This window comes from Lethenteron reissneri, chromosome 3, assembly GCF_015708825.2.
Source record: "Lethenteron reissneri isolate LAM-NWPU_2019-01 chromosome 3, ASM1570882v1, whole genome shotgun sequence".
Taxonomy (NCBI): domain Eukaryota; kingdom Metazoa; phylum Chordata; class Hyperoartia; order Petromyzontiformes; family Petromyzontidae; genus Lethenteron; species Lethenteron reissneri.
The window spans coordinates 9644898-9668337 of NC_083781.1; the positions used below are offsets into that span (position 1 = coordinate 9644898).

At 50.5% G+C, this 23440-nt stretch overlaps 1 protein-coding gene across 1 annotated transcript; it reads right to left on the reverse strand.

Moving 5' to 3' along the window:
- On the reverse strand, positions 1-6920 carry LOC133346549 (charged multivesicular body protein 6-like). Its single transcript, XM_061558197.1, has 8 exons — positions 6721-6920; positions 4822-4931; positions 2958-3045; positions 2152-2238; positions 1693-1758; positions 1387-1467; positions 652-715; positions 1-151 (listed from the first exon to the last, which is right to left on the reverse strand). The coding sequence occupies exons 1-8, from the start codon at positions 6787-6789 to the stop codon at positions 60-62; spliced, it is 657 nt and encodes a 218-aa protein (XP_061414181.1). The 5' UTR covers positions 6790-6920; the 3' UTR covers positions 1-59.
- Between the last annotated feature and the right edge of the window lie 16520 nt (positions 6921-23440).

Consider the following 23440-nt stretch of genomic DNA (forward strand, 5'->3'; position numbering starts at 1 on the left):
GCCCCCCCCCCCCACTTAGCCCCCCCCATAGCCCCTCCAACCCCTTAACGAGCGTTGGGTCACGATGCCACCATTGCCTCCTCTCGCCTCGATGAGTCGCTCGCCGCCGCCGCCGCCTTGCCCTTGGCTTTCGCTCGCTCCCCCCGTCTCGCTGTTGGGGACGACAGAGAATCGAGAGAGCACGCACAGAGACAACGCTAGTGCCGTGTAGACTGTTGTGGGGGGCGAGGGGGGGCGGGGGGCTGAGTGGCTAGCACACAGGCCCGGCCAGAATATATAGGCGACAGCACGCACAGGCGCATTCGCAAATGCGCACGCAAAAGCGGCACGTTGCAATCCTCCACAATCATCATTATCGTCATGCATGTCCGTCAAGTGTACACCCCGTGGCGGAGCGTGGTTGGCACGTGGCCCAGCACTGACACTTCTCGTAGCGGCCTCAAGTCGCACTTGGCCTGGTGCAAGCGCCGCATTGGTGACGTAAAACGCCACATGGATGGCGAACGGCGGCCGTTGCGTGCGCACGCGCATGTGTAAGTACGTCTGTGGCACGTGCATAGGAATGCGTGCATTCTACAACGTGACACGAGGGTAGGCGCTCGCGCGAGTAGCTGCACGCCCGTGTGCGCTGGCGCAGCGTCTGCCACGCACCTTCCCTCTCCTCGTCTGTAGGTAGCTCCTCATCCGGCACGTCTGGCAGCTGCTGTTCCGCGTCCTGCCGACCGCATCGTCAACAGGGCGAGAGGAGCGAGGGTGAGAGCGGGCGAGCGGGTCGTACTGGCGTGTCGCTGGCGGGCGAGTTAATTAGCAGGCGAGGATTAACGTCGGTGCGTGCTCGCTGCAAGTACGTGTGGTCATGCAGACACGATTCCTTGCAAAAGGTTTCTGTTTGGTGTTTGTAACATTTCAACACCTGTTTAATGCCAGAAAGAGTAAAACCTATTCTTATAGCTGCGTGAGATGTTGATTGACCACACATGTGTGCGTGTGGTGGGTCGAGTGAGCGAGCGGTGACCCGAGTGGGAATGCGACAACGACGAGTGAGCAAGAGGGTGAGCGAGTGTCGGTGAGGATATGAGTGTGTAAATGAGGTAGCCAGTTGAGTGATGGCCAAAGTGAGTGAACGAGGTAGCCGGCGAACGAGCGAGCATGCCAACGAGTGAGCAAGCGATCGCGTGTGCGAGCAAGGTGAGCGAGCGGGACAGCGCGTGTGAGTGATTGAGGCGGCAAGTGACTTGGGTGTGTGCGAGAGTCGGTACACGAACGGCTGAGTGAGCGAGCGAGCGAGTGAGTGAGCGAGTGAGCGAGTGAGTGAGTGAGCGAGCGAGCGAGTGAGCGAGCCAGCCAGCGAGGGGGGGGGGGGGCGATTGCGGCGGCACGTGGCACCTTCGTGATCTCGTCCAGCTCGGCGAGCACCGCCTCTTCGTCCTCGTCGGAGAGACCGCCGGCCAGCAAGTCGTCGATTTGCTGGGAAGAACATCGCAGCGGGACACGGCGGTCGCCGCGGTCAGCCGACCCCGACAGGAACGCTCGCGCGCGAGCCAGCGAGAAAATAACATCGTCATCGAGCACGGGAGTGCGGGACGCGAGGCCACGTTGCCGATTTTACGACACGGGACGGTGTCGCGGATGCGCCGTCGGTTTTGCAAAAGTGCCGATGGGAATGCGAAACGCCGCAGTTTGTTCGCTCACCCGCTGATAGTCGATGGAGTCTTGCGTCTCATCCATTATCCTCTCCACTTCCTCGATCGACATCATCTGTGGGGGTTGTGATGCAGGCGTATGGGAGGGACCGCACACTCATCATCGTTATTGTCGTCACTGCCACCGTTTGTCGTCACACTCGTTATCGTCGCTGTGGTGATACTTCTCCACGATTTGAGCTTTGGGCTCTTTCGGTCTTTCAAGCCTCAACACACGAGTCAACAACTCAGTCGATAACTACGGGATTAAACAAGCGATTCGGTGGTGGTGCTGCTGTGCCAGCAGTGCTGCACAGGCACAAATCGCGAGGGACGTTTTTTTTCTCTAAGTGAAGACGGCCACCCTTGAACCGAGGGGCCCTCGCCACTGGGCGGAGGAGTGAAGAGGGGCAGTGAAGAGGAGGAGTGAATAAGAAGAGGGCGCTACCCCTCTCACGCCACGGCTCACCTCGTGCATCTTCTTCAGGCACTCGTTCCCGACCTTGAGTCCCTCGATGACCTTGGCCTCGATTTGGGCAAACTCGATGTCCTGGACCTGTGGTGAGGGACGAGCGAAAGGGAATGAGGGATTGCCGAGAAACGGAAGTTCTCAAGACAGAGGGCACGGCTCAAGATGAGCAGCAGCAGCAGAGAGGAGGAGCTCCGGTGTGGGAAGGCGAGGAGGACGGGGAGCAGCACAACGCATACGCGAAAAATGACACACGTAAGGAAACGTGCTCTTCAATTAATCAGCAATGTATATATACCTGAAACAACACACAGTGTCATGGGACCTCCTTTGCCAGTATCAAAATATACTAATAGGGTTTTTCCTCTTTTTTTCTGGCAACAAAGCTGATACCTTTTGCAAGAAATAATGTTTACATTAACCACAATACTTGCAGTGAAATGCAAACAAAAAACAATACTCTGATAATTTATGCATTGTCCTTGAAACTGATTGGTCCACACCAGAGACAGCTTTCTTTAGAGCCTAGTCTCATATGGTGTTCGACCAGATGACGCCAAAAGGCGCACAGTTCAAAGACAATGCACTATCAGAATAATGAGAGCTCGGGGTGAGCCGCTACATCACGGGACCTCCTTTGGTTAATGTAAGCATGATTCCTTGCAAAAGGTATCAATTTTGTTGCCAGAAAAAAGGAGAAAAACCCTATTAGAACACACAATGTGGCAACTTATAGTGGGGGGATTGCTGTACTAAGGGTCACAGTTCGTGTGCGATGCCGGCGGCGGGCTCTGCCAAACCCTTACCATGTGCTCCAGATTTCCGATCTGTGTGTCGGTTTTCTCCAAGAGTTGCTCCTGATATCTTTTCTTCTTGAGCAGAAGCATCGCTTTGCTGTTGAGGAGCGAGGCACAGGGTAAGGGCAGACCGTGACGTAGTACGCACCGATGCAAGAGGAGCGATTGTGGTCTCGCCACCCCCACAATTTGACGCGCATTCTAAGGTTGCGCTGTGCACATTTTCACGTCGTCCTTCCGACGTGTTGTCGCGTGTCGTTCGCCACGGTGTTTCACAGGGTTCTCGCCACGTACTGGGAGCTTCGTCGGGCAGTGAATTCAATCCGGTTCTATAAGAATCTCCCAGCACCGCGCCAGACTAGATTACACCACGTCTGCAGCGTGCCTACACACCCCGTGTCACACCACCACTACACTCCTTTCCTACAAGCCACTCCACACCATGCCACTCCACTAGAGGCATACCGAAATTCGGTTTCAGCGCATTAAAGTTGGCAAATGGCCTCTTTCGGCATACTTTTGATTTTTTTACTTTCGGTTCCGGCCGAAAGTCCATTTTTTACTTTCGGTCTGGTTTCGGTCGTCATTCATCAACCGAAGATCTATTTTTAGAATATAACGCCAATGTTACGTCTATCACTCTGCCTATCGGCCGGTCAGTCGGCGCTAGGCAATCCTATGCGATAGGCTGCAAACACACACACACATCAGCAGCAGCAGCAGCAGCAGCTTGGGAGCGAGGTTACAGCCGCAACCACGGTCTGCTAATGTATATACGACCGGTCAACAGACGGCAGCCTGCATCTCCATCCGTGGGTGGAGCCTCTTTGGCGGGACGACAACAAAGTGCCTCTGTTGTCTGTTCCCAGCCGCCTGCCCGCCTTGGCTTGATGTGTTGCGTTTGCTTCAGTCTACACGCGTGTTCATACCGAGATTCGAAGTCTGACAATTAGAGGCCGACCGAAATTAGGTTTCGTTTTCGGCGCCGAAAGTTGGCAAATGGCCTCTTTCGGCATAGTTTTGTTTCGGCCGAAGCCAAAAAGTTACCTTTCGGTTTCGGCCGAAAGTCAATTTTTTACTTTCGGTTTCGGCCGAAACCAGAAATTCAGTTTCGGTCGGCCTCTACACTCCACAGCACACCACTCCTCGGCTACACAACCACGCTACGTCTACACACCACTCCATGCCCACACAACACAGCACTCCATCACCAGACCACGCCACTCCATGTCTACACACCACCCCACATCTAAACACCGCTCCACGCTTACACACCAAGACACTCCATCGCCACACCACGCCAGTCCACCCGACAGCACGCCACCACACCACCACACCACAGCGCTCCATCACCACTCCACTCCACCGCCAGTCCACCCGACAGCACGCCACCACACCACCTCACCACAGCGCTCCATCACCACGCCAGTCCACCACCACGCCACCTCACACACAGCACCACAGCGCTCCATCACCACACCACGCCACTCCACCGCCAGTCCACCTGACAGCACACCACCACGCCACCACACACACCGCACCACAGCGCTCCATCACCACACCACGCCACTCCACCGCCAGTCCACCCGACAGCACACCACCACGCCAGCACACACACAGCACCACAGCGCTCCATCACCACGCCACTCCACCGCCATTCCACCCGACAGCACACCACCACGCCACCTCACAAACTGCACCACAGCGCTCCATCACCACTCCACTCCACCGCAAGTCCACCCGACAGCACGCCACCACGTCACCTCACGCACCGCACCACAGCGCTCCATCACCGCGCACCCGCACCACTCCTCCACCACTGCACAACCACCTCACACACCGCACCGCCCCCCCCACCGCCGCCTCCGCTCACTCTTTCTTGCCGTCCCGGAGCAGCTTGCGCGCCAGCTCGCGCTCCTTCTCCAGCTGCAGGGCAATCCGCTTCTGGTACTGGCGCAGCTTGTCGCGCTGCTGCTTCAACTGCTGCACTCGCACGCGGGAATGGGGGTAGGGGGGGGGGGCGGCAGCAGGGGTACACCACGTGTCAGAAGTCTCCCTCAGCCCGCTCTGGATGCAACTCTGTGTTGAACTTCTTTCGCGCCGTGCGTAGCGCGACCGTGATGATCGGTTGGCACGATGAGCACGGTCGGCTACGTGCGGTGAACGATGCTGGACGTACATACAGAAAGGACAGGCGATGTTTCGGGCTATGGCCCTTCTTCAGAGTCCATGAGCCACCTGCCCGAGATGTTGCCTATGTTTGTACATTTTAAGGCCACTTTTTTGTAAGGGGGGTTTACCACGCAAGCCGCAGGCTGTCCACAACGCGGCACAGAACCCTCGCCACCCATCATGTCAACACCACCACCACCGTCATAACCACCACTACCACAAAGTCACCAACAACACTACCTACAAACACCATCATTGTCAGCACCACGACCACCCATCTTGTCATCACCACCACCAACACCGTCATCATAACCACCACTACCACAGTCACCACCACCACTACCTACAACCACCATCATCACCAGTACCACGACCACCCATCATGTCAACACCATCATCATCATAACCACCACTACCACAAAGTCACCACCACCACTACCTACAACCACCATCATCACCACTACCACGACCACCCATCATGTCAACACCATCATCATCATAACCACCACTACTACCTACAACCACCATCATCACCACTACCTCGACCACCCATCATGTCAACACCACCACCACCATCATCATCATAACCACCACTACCACAGTCACCACCACCACTACCTACACCATCATTACCACTACCACGACCACCCATCATGTCAACACCACCACCACAAACACCAATCATAACCACCACTACCAACACAAATTAATCACCACTACCACCATCATAGCCACGATCATCCATCATGCCATTACCACCACCACCACCATCATAACCACCACTACAATCGTGGCATCACCACAAACACCATCATAACCACACAACCACTCACAATCACTACAAACACCATCATCATCACCACCACCATTACCACCACTACGACAGCGTCATCATCAACAACACCACCACCACCAACAACCACCCACCATGTCATTACCACCGCTACCATTACCACCACTACCACAGCGTCATCATCAACAACACCAACACCATCACCACCAACAACCACCCACCATATCACCACCAACAACCACTCACCATGTCATTACCACCATGTCATTACCACCACTACAAACACCATCATCACCACCATTACCACCACCACCACAGCGTCATCATCATCAACACCACCATCACCACCACCAACAACCACTCACCATGTCATTACCACCACTACCATTACCACCACCACCACACCCTCATCATCAACACCACCACCAACAACAACCACCACCACCACTCACCATCATCACCACCATTACCACCACCACCACCGTTACCACCACCACCAACAACAACCACCACCACTCACCATCATTACCACCACCACACCCTCATCATCATCAACACCACCACCAACAACAACCACGACCACCACCACCACTCACCATCATCACCACCATTACCACCACCACACCCTCATCATCAACACCACCACCACCAACAACAACCACCACCACCACTCACCATCACCACCAACACCACCGTTACCACCACCAACAACAACAACCACCACCACTCACCATCATTACCACCACCACACCCTCATCATCATCAACACCACCACCACCAACAACCACGACCACCACCACCACTCACCAGCACCGCCCGGTCTTGCTCGGTGACTCGCGACGGCGCCCTGCGCTTCTTGCCAAACAGATTCCCCATTGTCTCCTCGTCACCATGACAAGGAGACCGTTCACTCTCCACCCTCCTCCTCCTCTTCTTCCTCCTCCTCTTATTCTTCTTCTTCTTGATTCCAATCCTCCTCCTTTTTTCACCTCTTCCTCCTACTACGCCCGGTCAACTCGCGCTTTCATTTCCCTATAGCGCATCGGCATAGGAGTCAGCGCCACGCCCCCCCCCCCCCGCCGGCAGCACGTGACCGCCCCCTCGACCCCTGAGCCAATTGGGGGCGACGGCGTTGCTCGCGAGCCTGGGCGGGTATGCGCTTATCCGGTCTATGGATTTTAAAAGCGGTGTTGGGGGGGGGAGGGGGGTAAGGGGTAGGGCGAGGGGGGGGCAGGAGGAGGAGCAAGGGACAGGGGGAGGGGCAGGGCGAGGGGGTAGGGACAGGGGGAGGGGCAGGAGGAGGGGGAAGGGACAGGGGGAGGGGCAGGGCGAGGGGGGGGCAGGAGGAGGGGGAAGGGACAGGGGGAGGGGCAGGGCGAGGGGGGGGGGCAGGAGGAGGGGCAAGGGACAGGGGGAGGGGCAGGGCGAGGGGGGGGGCAGGAGGAGGGGCAAGGGACAGGGGGAGGGGCAGGGCGAGGGGGGGGGGCAGGAGGAGGGGCAAGGGACAGGGGGAGGGGCAGGGCGAGGGGGGGGGCAGGAGGAGGGGGAAGGGACAGGGGGAGGGGCAGGGCGAGGGGGGGGGCAGGAGGAGGGGGAAGGGACAGGGGGAGGGGCAGGGCGAGGGGGGGGCAGGAGGAGGGGGAAGGGACAGGAGGAGGGGCAGGGCGAGGGGGGGGCAGGAGGAGGGGCAAGGGACAGGGGGAGGGGCAGGGCGAGGGGGGGGGGCAGGAGGAGGGGGAAGGGACAGGGGGAGGGGCAGGGCGAGGGGGGGGCAGGAGGAGGGGGAAGGGACAGGGGGAGGGGCAGGGCGAGGGGGGGGGGCAGGAGGAGGGGGAAGGGACAGGGGGAGGGGCAGGGCGAGGGGGGGGCAGGAGGAGGGGGAAGGGACAGGGGGAGGGGCAGGGCGAGGGGGGGGGCAGGAGGAGGGGGAAGGGACAGGAGGAGGGGCAGGGCGAGGGGGGGGCAGGAGGAGGGGCAAGGGACAGGGGGAGGGGCAGGGCGAGGGGGGGGCAGGAGGAGGGGCAAGGGACAGGGGGAGGGGCAGGGCGAGGGGGGGGGGCAGGAGGAGGGGCAAGGGGACAGGGGGAGGGGCAGGAGGAGGAGCAAGGGACAGGGGGAGGGGGAAGGGGGCAGGGGGAGGTGGGATCGTAATCGGGCATCAAGAAATCAGAATCACAATTCTTTATTGAAACCCCAGTCATCATTAACATTTACTGCAGCCTTGCACCCCTTTGGTTCTCAATCGTTTAAACAAAACAAAAAAAATGTATAATGTTAATAATTACATCGGGTTCGTTGAAACTAAGTTGTAACTGACGTGTTTTGAGATGATTTACCTTCTTAAAAAAAAACCTCTGCCCATGTCTCGCAGGGGTCTGCGTGCATTCCAGGTGAAGAACCACAGCACAGGGGTAATCCGATGAGCTATAAAGCTTTTTCACAGATGCCCAGTAGGTGGCAGGTCAGACCGTTACAAGAATAGAAAAATAAGTATAACCCGTAAAAACAAAGTTTTTCACTATAAATCCTTTATATGCGTGGCGGCTAGAGTCCTCTCGTCCTCTGGCTTGAGATGGCTGCCACCTATGGGTCAGATGATTGTCTGCCAGTATTAAGCAATTGGTAATTAAATATTTAATTTGTTTTCCCTAAACAGTGTAAAATTTTGGAAAAAATATTTCACGAACATTAATTGTCTCGCACAACGAGTCTGTGTGCAAAATGTCAGCTCGATTGGATCACGGGAAGTGGGTTAAAAAACGACCGAAAGATTTGCACGGTCGTAAGCAAGCAAGCACGCACGCAAGCAAGCGAACTTAATATAAAGGAGTTAAAAACCTGCAAGAGGTGCAAAGTATAGGAAATGTAAAAAAAAAAACGTATAAATATATATACAAATAAAACGAAGATCTTATATTCTTGGGTTTTTTCGGTAAAGTCACGTAGGTAAAAAAATACAATTAAAATTAATAAAAAGTAAAATAATTAAATTTTTTACCTACGTGACTTTACCGAAAAAACCCAAGAATATGAATCGTTGCAGTCACGAAAGCTTCAAATCCGAAGTTATTATCTTGCGATCCTCGTCGTCACGTGACCCCCCCCCCGCCACCAACCCCCGCCCACACGACGATTCGTCACGTGGCGGTGACATCACCACGGCGCGAGGTGCCACCTTGAGGCCACGTGGGCGTCTCCGCTGCTGCCAGGAATTCAGAATCTTCATGATGGAGCTGCTCACCTCGAACCAAGGCCGTAATTATAATATATATTTCTCTTCTTGGTTCTTTCGGTAAAGTCACGTAGAAGGGAAATAATAAAATAATAAAAATAAAACATAATAAAATAATTCTCACGACGTTTCGGCCACAACGCAAGCAGCCGTCCTCAGGTGAAAAGTGGCTGCTTGCGTTGTGGCCGAAACGTCGTGAGAATTATTTTATTATGTTTTATTTTTATTATTTTATTACTTCCCAACTACGTGACTTTACCAAAAGAACCAAGAAGATGAATCCCTGCAGTCACGAAAGCTTTAAATCGAAAAATATATTTCTGTTCATATGATTGTGGTTATGGTTGTACTTTATTAATCCCTAATCTCTGCCATTACATACAATGAAACCAGAAAAGGTCAAAAATAAAAAAACAGAGGAATGTAATACAATAATACACTATTAGACATTATTGTTAAAAATAAATAAAAAAAGTCCATCCTATGTGTTAGTGGATTTTAAAAATATATTCTTGGCAGAAAATGAGTTTTCAAATTTAGATTTTTTTTTTCTGGGGGGGGGGGGGGGGGGGGACCCCCAGACCCCCTGGAAGATTTCGTCCCCCCCAATGTTGACTCCTTGGCTACGGCCTTGCCTCGAACTACAAATGCTCTGACACGTGCATTGTCCTTGTGCTGTTCGCCTTTCGGCGTTGTTCTCTGGTCTGACACTGGGGAGATCGGGCCCTAAAGAAGGCTGTCTCTGGTGTAGGCCAAGTGGCCGCCCATAAATGACGTCACGCGATTTTGGACGATTTTTGAACCCCCCCTCCCTTCATCACACGGCGTCACAAAAAGTCAGACCCCCCATAAAATATGACGTCACAAAGCTCTGCCCCCCCCCCCCGAAAAAAAATAAAACATGCTTCAAATCGCTTTAAACTATTGTCATTGTAGTGCGTATTAAATGTGGCGCGTGTGTGTACTCAGTGTGGGGGCCAGGGGGGGGGGGGTCGCTTGCAGAGTGGTTTCGAGGCCGTTGCACCACACATGCATTGTCAGAGCATGCTTGTTTGTGGTTAATGCACACTTGATTCCTTGCAAAATGAATCTTATTTGGTGTTGGAACATCTTAATACCTGTTGTATTGCCAGAAAGGGTAAAACCTATTCTTATTTTTAAATCTTTAATATTAAGTTCGCTTGCTTGCGTGCTTGCTTGCGTGCGTGCTTGCTTGCTTACGACCGTGCAAATCTTTCGGTAGTTTTTTAATCCACTTCCCGTGATCCAATCGAGCTGACATTTTCCACACAGACTCGTTGTGAAAAATGTTTTCCAAAATTTTACACTGTTTAGGGAAAACAAATTAAATATTTAATTACCAATAGCTTAATACTGGCAGACAATCATCTGACCCATAGATTGCAGCCATCTCAAGCCAGAGGACGAGAGGACTCTAGCCGCCACGCATATAAAGGATTTAGAGTGAAAAACTTTGTTTTTACGGGTTTACTTGTTCCTACTTTTTTTCCTGGCAAAAAAGGTCCCATGATACTTCATGGAGACTACAGGAGGAATCCGATGAGCTATGAAGTTCTTTTTGACAGATGTCCAGTCTGGGCGGTTCAGCAAGTTACAACAGCAAACACGGGACAGGTATCAGGTGTTAGGGTGTTCTTCTACTTTCTTTCGTACGGCTGTTGATGTAGACGCAGAACAACGACTACGATTTCACATTCAGTCTCAAAAGCCGTCCTCAGGTGAAGAACAGGTCTGTCGATAAGACAGAGTCTGAATGACTTATCGACAGACCTGTTCTTCACCTGAGGACGGCTGCTTGCGTTGTGGCCGAAACGTCGTGAGAATTATTTTATTATGTTTTATTTTTATTATTTTATTATTTCCATTCTACGTGACTTTACCGAAAGAACCAAGAAGATGAATCCCTGCAGTCACGAAAGCTTTAAATCGAAATTTCGTTACACGTTGTTGCGGTCCGTTCTGGATGATCGCAGTGGCACACACCTGGAAAGTTTTTAACGATCAATTTGTGCATCGGGTATCCGAATCTACTGCCATGGTTTGTGCGGGTGCGATTCAGGATGGACCACGAGCTTCGTGGAAGATCAACCCCAGGGACTGAGATCACTGGCAGATGTACCACCTGTGGTTCCGCACTGCCAACTTTACATCATCTCATCTCAACACATTAGAAAGGGCATCCCCCGTGAAAGCTGTCCCTGTGTTAGTGCACAAGGTGACTCTGCACATGGCCTACAAACGGGCTTTATGAAGTCTTGCTCGTAGGGGTGACGACGATAACGAATTGCTGTGCGAATGACAAATTTAACAATTTTCGGGTGAATTTTCGATTCGTACGCCAGGGGGCGGTCTGACTCTTGCACGAGCGGAGCGGTGGCGCAGTGGTTGGCGAATTGAACTCCCTACGTGGTTATCCACCCCCTCGTGTGCCGCCTTCACAGGCTCCACTCGCTAACAGCACTTGCCCCAGCAGCCTGTGAAAGGCTATAGGGAGATCGTTGTCTTTTGTATCTATGGATGATTGACTCGTGTCGTGATGATTGACACAGTAACCGGTCCAGAGTTTGATGATCATTGACACAGGAGCTATGACGCAGCTCTTCGCGCGCTGAGCCGCCTACGAACCCTGACAACCCGAGTTCGATTCCTGGCCGCGACTAATATCAGGATCAGGGATATCTGAGCCGGTCCTGGCCTGGGTGCCCCCCCCCCCACTGCCCCCCCCCGCCCCATTTCACCAACACGCACTGACCAGCGCAGTGATGTATGGCCAAGTCAAACAACTCCCATGACTTTTTCATTCAGACTCTGTCTTCTCGACAGACCTGTTCTTCACCTGAGGACGGCTGCTTGCGTTGTGGCCGAAAAGTCGTGAGAATTATTTTATTATGTTTTATTTGTATTATTTTATTATTTCCATTCTACGTGACTTTACCGAAAGAACCAAGAAGATAACTCCCATGACGGCTACTAAGGCCGCCGTCTGTCTGGCCGATGTGTGAAACATCTCAACATGATCGCCTCCGGCCGTAATGACACCTTCGATGGCACCGCACACCGCGATGGGCTGTAGGATTTTTCCATCACGGGGCCGTGGGAGATTATGACGGCACGGTGGGTGAGGGATGCCCTTCATCCAACAGTGGACTGACAAACGTCTATAGAGGATTCGTGATAGACTCACAAGACAAAGATCGACCCCCCCCTCCCTATCTAAGCGGTCACCTTAGGGGCGTCGCGATGGTGAGATGTTAACTACCTCGCCTGGTATACAGGGGATCGTGGGTCCAAGCCCGACCCTGACGCCTGCTGCTGTATATTTAGAGTTTGCGTGTATTTTTCTCCCCGTGGTCGCGTGGATTTTTATCCAGCTCCTCCGGGTTTTCCCTCCACATTTAGAAACACATTTGGCTGCGATAAATGCCCACGTGATAAGCCACTTCGTTGAGCTATCATCTCTGATGGCCTGGTCGCTTCTGAAAAAGAGCTAGATAGCTCAGTGGGCCTTACCTGGTAAAATAAAAAAAAATACTTTAAAGTGTTTACCTTTCAAGGCCGGGACGGCACACGCACGAGGGTTGGGTTGCAATTACCACGCCCGACCGCCTTTGTATCCCCACGTGGCGATGTTTACACACCGCACCAGGTTCTCGTTTGAAGCTGAGTCGACTTAGGGGAATGTCCACGGGCGGGTCAAATAATCGCGACCGCGGTGTTCGTGGTCGTTAGCGGGAAACGAACTCGGGTCTCCGGGTTCATCATAGCGCAGTGCGCTAACCACTGCGCCACCGCTCTAAATTTGATTGACTCACACCCCCCACCACCCACGCGTACACGCGAGTCCACGTGTCTCTTGACTGCGAGCGCGGGCGAGGTAATACCGAGTCTGACTCATGGCGACGATTAATGATTTCATTCGTGAGTGACGGAATAAGTGCTCTGCTCTGTGCAGAGTCCACAGTCGCCCGTTGCGTTGGGCAAACACGACCTCCCGCCCTGGACGTGTATCGTAATAAAGTAATTAAGATGGGAATTAAAGACCACCACACATCCGAGCAATATAATAACTATGGCCCAAATGGGTCTCGTTTCTAAGTAGGCTATCAACGGGTTTTGGCTCTCGGTTTTGTTTCATCAGGAAATTCTTTCGATTTTTTTTTCTTCCGCCCAACTATCATCATCAGTAGGCGCGTCGTCATTGCGGTCATTGTCAGTCACGATCAATCCACTGCTGGATGGACTGTGTCCTCAAGCCGGCGGCGTGTCCGCTTATTGTGTGGATAATATTCCGCTTAAAATACGAGCACGCTAATTATTCGGTAGAGCCATGCGGTGGCACACGTGTCCTGTAATCCGGCAGTGTGGAGGCAGTAGCGAGCGTTGGTGGATCACACGCAGATTTAGCGACACTCGAGGAAGTTTTCAGTTTCAGTTTAATTTATTTTGGTATAACCCTGTGAGCCATGCGGCTCTTGACTCGGGTGCAACCGCGACAAAACAAAAACGTGAACAAGAAACATCTTAAAGTGACTGCGCGCAACAGAAACATCCAGGAAAAAAAACAGCAACGTCTTTCAGAAAAAAAACACCGCATTTCAACGCTGTGTGCAAAAATCCCAATGGGATGCAAGTCAAACAATAACAACCATGAGACAATGTAGATTAAAGTTATCAGGATAACTCTGTACTACAACAAACAAACATGGCTAAACCGAAAGTTTTCAAAATCACCAAAATAAAGCTATACAAACAATGTAACAGTGATCATAGGAACTGAGATTCAAATTTAACAATAAGCGATATACATAACATGTACGACCAAACTTTGCAGCCATAGCTGGCTGCATGAGTCACTCCATAACAGCAGGAGTATCAGTAGCAGAATCAAAAATTGTCAATACAGTGATCCCTCGTTTATCGCGGTTAATGGGGACCGGAACCCCTCGCGATAGGTGAAAATACGCGAAGTAGGATTGGCCCCCTAGGAATTTCCGTATATGTGTGTGTGGGTACCAGAATGTTTAAAATATGTATATTTATACTATATATATTTTTTACGTAAATTTATTTAATTATAAAACCTTCATATTATACATTCACTCTCTCTCTCTCATACGATACGTATTATGGTGTTCTACACTCACCAATGACAGTAGTAGTATCTTGAGACTTGACTCCAGTAATGACGACGATGACGATGACAATGACGACGATGACAGACCTGTGCAGTTCGATGAATGCGATGATGAATGATGATGATGATGGTGGTGTTACTGCACAGGTATAATGAGGCCTTTAAATCAGTTCGAAAAATCCGCGATGCACTGAGGCCGCGAAACTTGATCCGCGAAGTGGCGAGGGATCACTGTACACCTTTAAAGATCAGCACACTATAATCAAAACTCAAGATCATACTTTGCAGCGGTCATCCGGAACGATACATTGATTGCCATACCCTGCCTCGCCAGGAGAAGGCGGCATAGCCTAAGTGCGGCCTAATATCATCCGTCCCTTCTGCAACGAAGTGGCTTATCATGTGTAAGCGTATAGCAGCCAAACAATCTCAACGCATCTTCTTGGTTCTTTCGGTAAAGTCACGTAGAATGGAAATAATAAAATATTAAAAATAAAACGTAATAAAATTATTCTCACGACGTTTCGGCCACAACGCAAGCAGCCGTCCTCAGGTGGAGAACAGGTCTGTCGAGGACTGCCAAGACAGAGTCTGTCTTCTCGACAGACTCTGTTCTCCACCTGAGGACGGCTGCTTGCGTTGTGGCCGAAACGTCGTGAGAATAATTTTTTATGTTTTATTTTTATTATTTTTTTATTTCCATTCTACGTGACTTTACCGAAAGAACCAAGAAGATGAATCCCTGCAGTCACGAAAGCTTTAAATCGAAAAATAGCAACGCATGTTTCTAATTGTGTGTGTGGGGGGGGGGGGGGGGGGGACAGTATGATCCGCAGAAAAATACACGCGACCAAGCGGAGAAAGACACGCAAACTCAAAATATACAGCAGGCGTCCGGGTCGGGATCCAACCCACGCCCTCCTTGTACACCAGGCGAGGCAATTAACATCTCCGAGTAACCGTGGCGCCCCAGTGTCACTCCCGTCGCACGCGTGGGCTTTCTCCGGCTGCTAAGGTTTTATCCCACGCGTGTTAACCACTCATTAGTTTGCGATGTGGCCACGCAGTTAAATCCACACATTGTGGCATGTGCGCTCTTTCAACGGAGGAAGACTAAAACGACACGATCTGTATCTCTCCGCTGAAGCCCCGTGTCGTCGCGGCCAGCAGCAGACGTTGATATTGGCATTTTATCTCCTGAAGCACCGTTTGCTGCTGCCATCGTACGAATAATTAGAATTGGCTAACAAAAAAATAATCTTCACATATGGAGGACTGCCAGAGAGCGTGGCCACTTGTTTGGTAGCTGCCTCCCAACGCTCGGGTTTGTGGTTCCTCGGCGATTGTGAGAAGTGCAGATTTGTACGATTAACGACGCGATATTTCCAACTAAAACATCATCATCATCATTATTATCGTGTGCTCGGTACAGGTTGGAATGTTTCATTCCTCGCCGTAGGGGGCGGGGGGGCGACTATGTCTGGGCCACGTGCTACGTTCTCTCCACGCCGTCCTTGATATTTAGTTTTAAAGTAGGACTCGCATTAATGTTTCCTTATCATCATTTTTTATCCACATTTTTATGATCCTTTTCTCTCACTCTCCTCTCGCTCGCTCGCTCTGCCATTAAACAAATATGCGGATGACTCACGTATGCGTGTTTCATTGTTATAATTTTTTTTTATAATGCGTTTGGAAAGAATGGGTCTGGGAGGGTCCTTCGCCGGGGGGGGGGGGGGGTGAGAGATGAAGCGATAAAATCAGCACGTGGCTTTGCAGCTGCGAGGTGGATGATGATGATGATGCCGACGACGATGATGATGATGATTACATCGGCACGGATTCGAGAGACGCGCGCTGGTGTCGAGACGAACCGATGGTTGATGTTTAAGGTGGAACGTCGTTCAAGGGGACCGCGTTGTCTTGGTGTGTGCTCACACACGTGGAGGGGCATAACTGTCGTCACTGGGGAGACCGTGCTGGCCTTCATAGGTGTTACTCGCTAACGGTACTTGCCCCAAATGTCTGTGACGGCTACACGGGGGATCTTTGTCTTGGTTCGTCGTTGTTGGTGGTGTTGTTTTATTGTCATGCCCGAGCCTGCATTTGTAATGTATGTAAAGTAAAGTGCAATCTGTACGTCCGTGCTTTAATTATGCACTTTTAGTGACTTGCTTAACTTTCCTCTATCTTAATATTTGCATCCTGTATTGCATTTGTGTGTTTCATGCAACGCCCTGGAGACCCCGGCCACGAACTGGACATCTGTGAAGAAGCATTGAGTTGCAGACCTCCATTGGATTTCTCCTCCTGTCTAAATACTGATCTTGATTGTGTCATTTTGACCGTTAAGGTACGCAAACTTAAGTGGATCTTCTTGGTCAGGACACGTCGTGGCGAGAAGCGATGCTGAACTAATCTCTTAAACAATTTTTATTTTACGAGGCAAAGGCCCACTGTTTTAGAAGCTGCCTGGCCGCAAATGAAGTGGCTTATCGTCACGTGGACACGGATAGCGGCCGAATGCTCTAAACGCGTGGCGTCGATTCTAAATGTGGAGAGACAGAGAGAGAGAGGAGAGAGACACACGCAGACTCCAAATACACAGCAGGCCCGAGGATCGGGATTGAACCCACGATCCTCCTTCATAGCGGGGCGAGGGATTTGACAGCTCCTTGCCACCGTGGCGCCCCCACGGTCGCCGAGATGATTGCCCGTGGCCGAGACTCGTGACGGGAGTCGAAGCCGCGGTGTGGATTTGTTGTTGCTGCTGCCATCGGAAGGATGGTGAGAGCTGGCGTGGTGAAGAGCGGGGACAAGAGCGACGGCCGTGAACGAAAGGCGGTGGGGTGGGAGGCCTTCATCCAGCAGTGGATTGACCATGGCTGCTGCTGATGGTGATAATGATGGATGGGCTATGTGTGTGTATTGATAGGGAGGCTGGCATTCAGTCAATACATCAGTTCATTATTGCCAGAAAATATCCATTGAAGTTATCAGCTGTTGTCTAGTCGCCCCCCCACTTCTCCGGAGGGCAGAAACACAACGCAGAGTCCACTCCTCGTCGTCTCCAAACTTAATTGTTTGCGTAGTGCAATTGCGCTGGCCGCCGTCTACAAAGTGTCACTACACTACAAGCTACGGCAGGACACACGTCAAGGCAAAGCTCATGCATATGGGGCCATCTGGAAGCCCCGGGCACCTGCTGGTAGGTTCCAGAAAGGGGGCGTGGTGAGGGCGGAGCAAGGCCACGCCAAGAGGATAAGAGGAGGGCCTTGAGAGGGAGCTCGGGGCTGCTGCTGCTGCGAGTGGATCACCTGGCCGTGCCGCTGTTCGTCACCACCATGGCAGCACGTGACCACCATGGCTGGGTGTCGCTAGGCAGGCAGCCTGCCAACTGTTGAGTTAGTGCCGCCAGACAATCGACGGTCGTGTGTGTGTGTACAGATTTATATAATGGTGTTCAAGTTCAAGTTCATTTATTAGGTATAGCCCTGTGAGCCATTCGGCTCTTGAATCGGGTGCAACCGCAACAAACAAAAACATGAACAAAAAACATCTTAAAGTGAACATGTGACTAAGTGCAAACAGAGAATCCATGAAAAGACAGCAAAATATTGCAGAAAAAACACCGTACACCGACGCTGTGTGCAAAAATACCAGTGCGATGCAAGTCAAACAACGTAGAGGGTGGAGAGTCCCCATTGCGAGTAAAGGATGAAGAGATGCCCTCAAAGTATTTCTGCCTTCGATCTGCGTCGTTACATTTGTATCGTTGTCTATTTAGCTGACCCCCACCCCTCACCTTTCCAGGCCTTCGAAAGGATTCACGAAGGTGCGGACCGGCCATAAATGACGTCACGCGATTTTGGACGATTTTTGACCCCCCCCCCCCCTCGTAACACGGTGTCACAAAAAGTCAGACCCCCTCTCAAATATGACGTCACAAAGCTCTGCCCCCCCCCCTCCCAAAAAATAAAACATTCTCCAAAAGCTTTACACGATTGTCATTGTAGTGCGTATTTAATGTGGCGCTGCACTCTGATGTTGTAGGATAAAACATTTATAAAAAAAAGTATATTTAATTAAGTAGAACGTGTTGTCTATATTTAGTTAAAGTTGCGCATTTTGATGTGACGTCACATTTCCCAAACCCCCCCCCCCCCCCTCGTCACACATCGTCACAAATGTCTGACCCCCCCACCCCACCCCTAGGTGCGTGACGTCATTTATGGACGGCCCCTAACAATCCACGCAGCCGATGCACACGCGTGGAATCCATCGCTCCGTCTCCGCCAATTGATGCGCGCGGTGGTTCAATTCCGCCAATTCTGTTCCTGCTCGTGCACTGGAGTTTTCCTATTAATTTCGTTACCCGCTGCTCAAACCCAGATCCTGCACTCAATTAGATATGGTCCAGAATGAAAGGTCACGATGTCTAGGTGAGCCTAAAGAATATAGGGACGTCTAAGTAATCCTATGGGTCTCCATCTGAGTGTATTCGAGCCTAAGGGCCCTCCTACGTAAGTATGTATAAGAATGTGGATCTCTGTGTAAGTCGATGTAATCCTGTGGGTCCCTGTGTGAGTGTATGCTAGCCTACAAGTCTCCCTCTTATGTCTATGTAAGTATGTGGATCTCTGTGTAAGTCTATATCCTCCTATGGGTCTCTATGTGAGTGTTTGAAAGCGTACGGGTCTCCCACTTAAGTCTATTTAAGTATGTGGATCTCTATGTAAGTCTATGTAATCCTATTGGTTATCTAAGTCTCTCTGTGTGTGTGTGTCATGCCTGTACACGTTTCAAGTTTCATTTATTAGGTTTTGCCCTGTGAGCCATTCGGCTCTTGAATCGGGTGCAACCGCAAAAAACAAAAAATCTAAAACATGAACAAGAAAACATCTTAAAGTGACTATGTGCAAACAGAAAATCCAAGAAAAGACAGCAAAATGTTGCAGAAAAAGCACCGTACACCAATGCTGTGTGCAAAAATCCCAGTGGGATGCAAGTCAAACAACAACAACCACAAGACAACTTAGATTAAGGCCATCAGTCGAACTGCCACACAACGCACGGAGATTTGGAGGATAATATTGCTCACGTGCGAACGACGCAGCGTCTCGGAGCTCTACAAGAGACTCCGCGATGGAAGAAAACAGAGGGGCGGGGGATGGGGGGGGGGCATGTTTATTGTTTTGGGCCAGATGGACGAGCCGACGAAGGAGCATCCGTGAATGTGCACGGGATGTGTCGGTGACGCTTCGCAATGCGCGTTTACATGTTCTCAAGGCAACCCACACGCATCGCGTTCGGTGACATCATCCGAAGCATCAGTGCCGGATGTTCCCAGTAGCGCAAGTAACTACACGTGTAGTAGCTACACGTGTAGTAGCCGCAACACGTGTAGTAGCCGCAACACGTGTAGTAGCCGCAACACGTGTAGTAGCCGCAACACGTGTAGTAGCTACTACACGTGTTGTAGTTGTAGTAGCTACAACACGTGTAGTAGCTACTACACGTGTAATAGCTGCACATGTAGTAGCTACACATGTAGTAGCTACACATGTAGTAGCTACACATGTAGTAGCTACATGTGTAGTAGCTACGGGCCCCGCATTGTCAAGGGCCCCGCGCTAAATGCTTTCAAGCTATCAATTCCGGTTCAGTGATTCTGCACTTGCTCTATTACTATAGTACTATACCGCCTTTAACTTTTATGAACGACCGGGTGTTTAAGGTGAGCGATTTGTCGTATTATCTGGCTGTATAGAAAATGAAAAAATACAATTACTTTACTATGCAAGCTAAAATGTTGTGTTTTTTAATATTTACGTGTTTTTTATTTATTTATGGACCCTTTAGAACATATGCTACAGGCCCCGCACTATCTTAACCCGGCACTGCAAAGCATTGGATATGGCCCGCAAATCAATGGGGTTGGTTAAACCTTGTCCATCGCTTTGATGGGGCATGCGCCGTGGTGGTGAGATTGGTTTCTCTCTCGCCTGGAACCCAGGGAGGTCGTGGGTTCGATGCCGACCCAGACGCATGTGTGCATGGAGTTTGCTGTTAGCGTAACTGTTCATAATTGAAAAAGAATCGTTATCAAAATTACACTTTAGATTGTAATGCCTTCATTTAGTGTATTGCATCATTCATGCCAACAGCAGCCCACAACCGATGTACGTTACTTGTATTTGAAAATGAGGACCAAATCTCATTTATAGCCACTACCAAGCAAATTAAAAATGTATTAATTGTTTTAAAGAAATGTCACCAAAACAAAAATCATAAAAAGTAAGAAATGTAAACACGACGAAGCCCCACGGTATGAAAAAGTTAAGTCTCCAACTCTCATCACCCACTCTCTCTCTCTCGCCTATACGTACGCTGAACTTCTTTCACACCGTACGTAGCCAACCGTGCTAATCGGAGTTGCAGCGGAAAGACAGCAAACTATTGGTCTCTGTGTGAGTCTACAGGTCTCTGTGTGAGTCTATAGGTCTCTGTGTGAGTCTATGAGTCTATGTGTGAATCTATAGGTCTCTGTGTGAGTATATGGCTCTCTGTGTGAGTCTATGGGTCTCTGTGTGAGTCTATGGGTCTCTGTGTGAGTATATGGCTCTCTGTGTGAGTCTATGGGTCTCTGTGTGAGTCTATGGATCTCTGTGTGAGTCTGGGTCTCTGTGTGAGTCTATGGGTCTCTGTGTGAGTCTATAGGTCTATGTGTGAGTCTATGAGTCTATGTGTGAATCTATGGGTCTCTGTGTGAGTATATGGCTCTCAGTGTGAGTCTATGGGTCTCTGTGTGTGAGTCTATAGGTCTCTATGTGAGTCTATGAGTCTCTGTGTGAGTCTACATGTCTCTGTGTGAGTCTATGGGTCTCTGTGTAAGTTTATGGGTCTCTGTGTGTGAGTCTATAGGTCTCTATGTGAGTCTACAGGTCTCTGTGTGAGGCTATGGGTCTCTGTATGAGTCTATGGGTCTCTGTGTGAGTCTGTGGGTCTCTGTGTGAGTCTATGGGTCTCTGTATGAGTCTATGGGTCTCTGTGTGAGTCTACAGGTCTCTGTGTGAGTCTATGTGTCTCTGTGTGAGTCTATGGGTCTCTGTGTGAGTCTATAGGTCTCTGTGTGAGTCTATGTGTCTCTGTGTGAGTCTATGTGTCTCTGTGTGAGTCTATGGGTCTCTGTGTGAGTCTATGTGTCTCTGTGTGAGTCTATGGGTCTCTGTGTGAGTCTATGTGTCTCTGTGTGAGTCTATGGGTCTCTGTGTGAGTCTATAGGTCTCTGTGTGAGTCTATGTGTCTCTGTGTGAGTCTATGTATGTACGTTGGGCTTATTTCGCACCGTACGTGTCCAACCGTGCTAATAGGAGGTGCGGCCTCTCGTATTTTTGCGTTACGAAGAAGGGCCATTGCCCGAAACGTCCCTTGTTACATGTTTTTTTTTCTTTTAAGGCCACACACACAGTTGTCGTTGTTGTTGACGAGTGTGCCGAGTTGCACTTTGTTCTGTGCTTGTGCACCGCTGCCAACGCAGCAGCAGCAGCAGAAGAAGCATCACCAACATAATTTGTCGTAGCGAAATAAAGTTGTGTTTGGGCAGGCCACGCGCATCCTTGTCTAGACGGGATGAGACGCTGCATATCGAAAAGCCGGGATTTGCTTTGCTGCGCATTTAAACCCTCGCCGCTAATAAGACACACAGCCAGAGACAAAACTCCGTTTGGCTGATGGGATGTGTAAAAAAATTAACCCGTATAAACAAAGTTGTTCACTATAAATCCTTTATATGCGTGGCGGCTAGAGTCCTCTCGTCCTCTGGCTTGAGATGGCTGCCACCTATGGGTCAGATGATTGTCTGCCAGTATTAAGCAATTGGTAATTAAATATTTAATTTGTTTTCCCTAAATAGTGTAAAATTTAGGAAAAATTTTTTCACGAACATTAATTGTCTCGCACAACGAGTCTGTGTGCAAAATGTCAGCTCGATTAGATCACGGGAAGTGGGTTAAAAAACGACCGAAAGATTTGCACGGTCGTAAGCAAGCAAGCACGCAAGCAAGCAAGCGAACTTAATATAAAGGATTTAATAACCCGTAAAAACAAAGTTTTTCACTATAAATCCTTTATATGCGTGGCGGCTAGAGTCCTCTCGTCCTCTGGCTTGAGATGGCTGCCACCTATGGGTCAGATGAATGCCTGCCACCATTAAGCAATTGGTAATTAAATATTTAATTTGTTTTCCCTAAACAGTGTAAAAAATGTTACAAAAAAATTTCACGAACATTAATTGTCTCGCACAACGAGTCTGTGTGCAAAATGTCAGCTCGATTGGATGACGGGAAGTGGGTTAAAAAACGACCGAAAGATTTGCACGGTCGTAAGCAAGCAAGCAAGCACGCAAGCACGCAAGCAAGCAAGCGAACTTAATATAAAGGATTTAATAAAGAATTAAAAAAAATGACAAATCTAACGTAACAATGTCTATATTCGATGTCGAGCGACAGCCGTGGGGAGTCAGACAGGCGCATTGCGTCTCGCCAACGTGTTTGGTGACCTTCGTTTAGAAAGCGTTCTCATCAGAGCGCGGAGGCGACGCACGGGCAGTGTTGGAGACACGGGGGGGGGGGGGGGGGGGGAGACGAGAGAGAGGGGAAGAGGGAGAGTGAATAGGGAGGCCGTGTGGAGATGTAGACGCTTCTCTCTCTCTGTGTTTGTTATTAAATGCCGCGTCTGAGTGGATGAGTCATTCGTCGTGATGACAAACTCCCAGCGAACACCGTCACGACTCATCGCCGGTCTCTTAGCCACCTCTGCTCGCTCCTCACCAAAGACAAAGATCCCCCGTCGAGTCTTAACAGACTGCTGGGGCAAGTGCTGATCGCGAGTAGCACTTGTGAAGGTCGTCACGGGTCACGAGGGGGTGGGTGGTCAACGTCACGCCCGCACGCCTCTGCCAACCCCCCCCCCCCCCCCCCCATTTGTTGATATTTGTTGTTTGTTAACACGCTGCGTTAGGTAATGGATTTCAAGGTTGATTCGTTACCAATGTTCTCACCGACGAAGCCAAATAATTATGTTGTGACAAATACAGCGTGTTTCGGATGTAATGCGTTTGTTGGGGCGTTGAGAAAATA

Excerpts from the sequence above, each read along its gene's own strand:
- LOC133346549 (XM_061558197.1), bottom strand. The coding sequence starts at position 6,789 with ATGGGGAATCTGTTTGGCAAGAAGCGCAGGGCGCCGTCGCGAGTCACC. Across the intron at positions 1,468-1,692 it reads ACTCCATCGACTATCAGCGG|CAAATCGACGACTTGCTGGC; the intron begins GTGAGCGAACAA and ends TGTTCTTCCCAG. Across the intron at positions 152-651 it reads TACAGACGAGGAGAGGGAAG|CGAGACGGGGGGAGCGAGCG; the intron begins GTGCGTGGCAGA and ends CGTCCCCAACAG.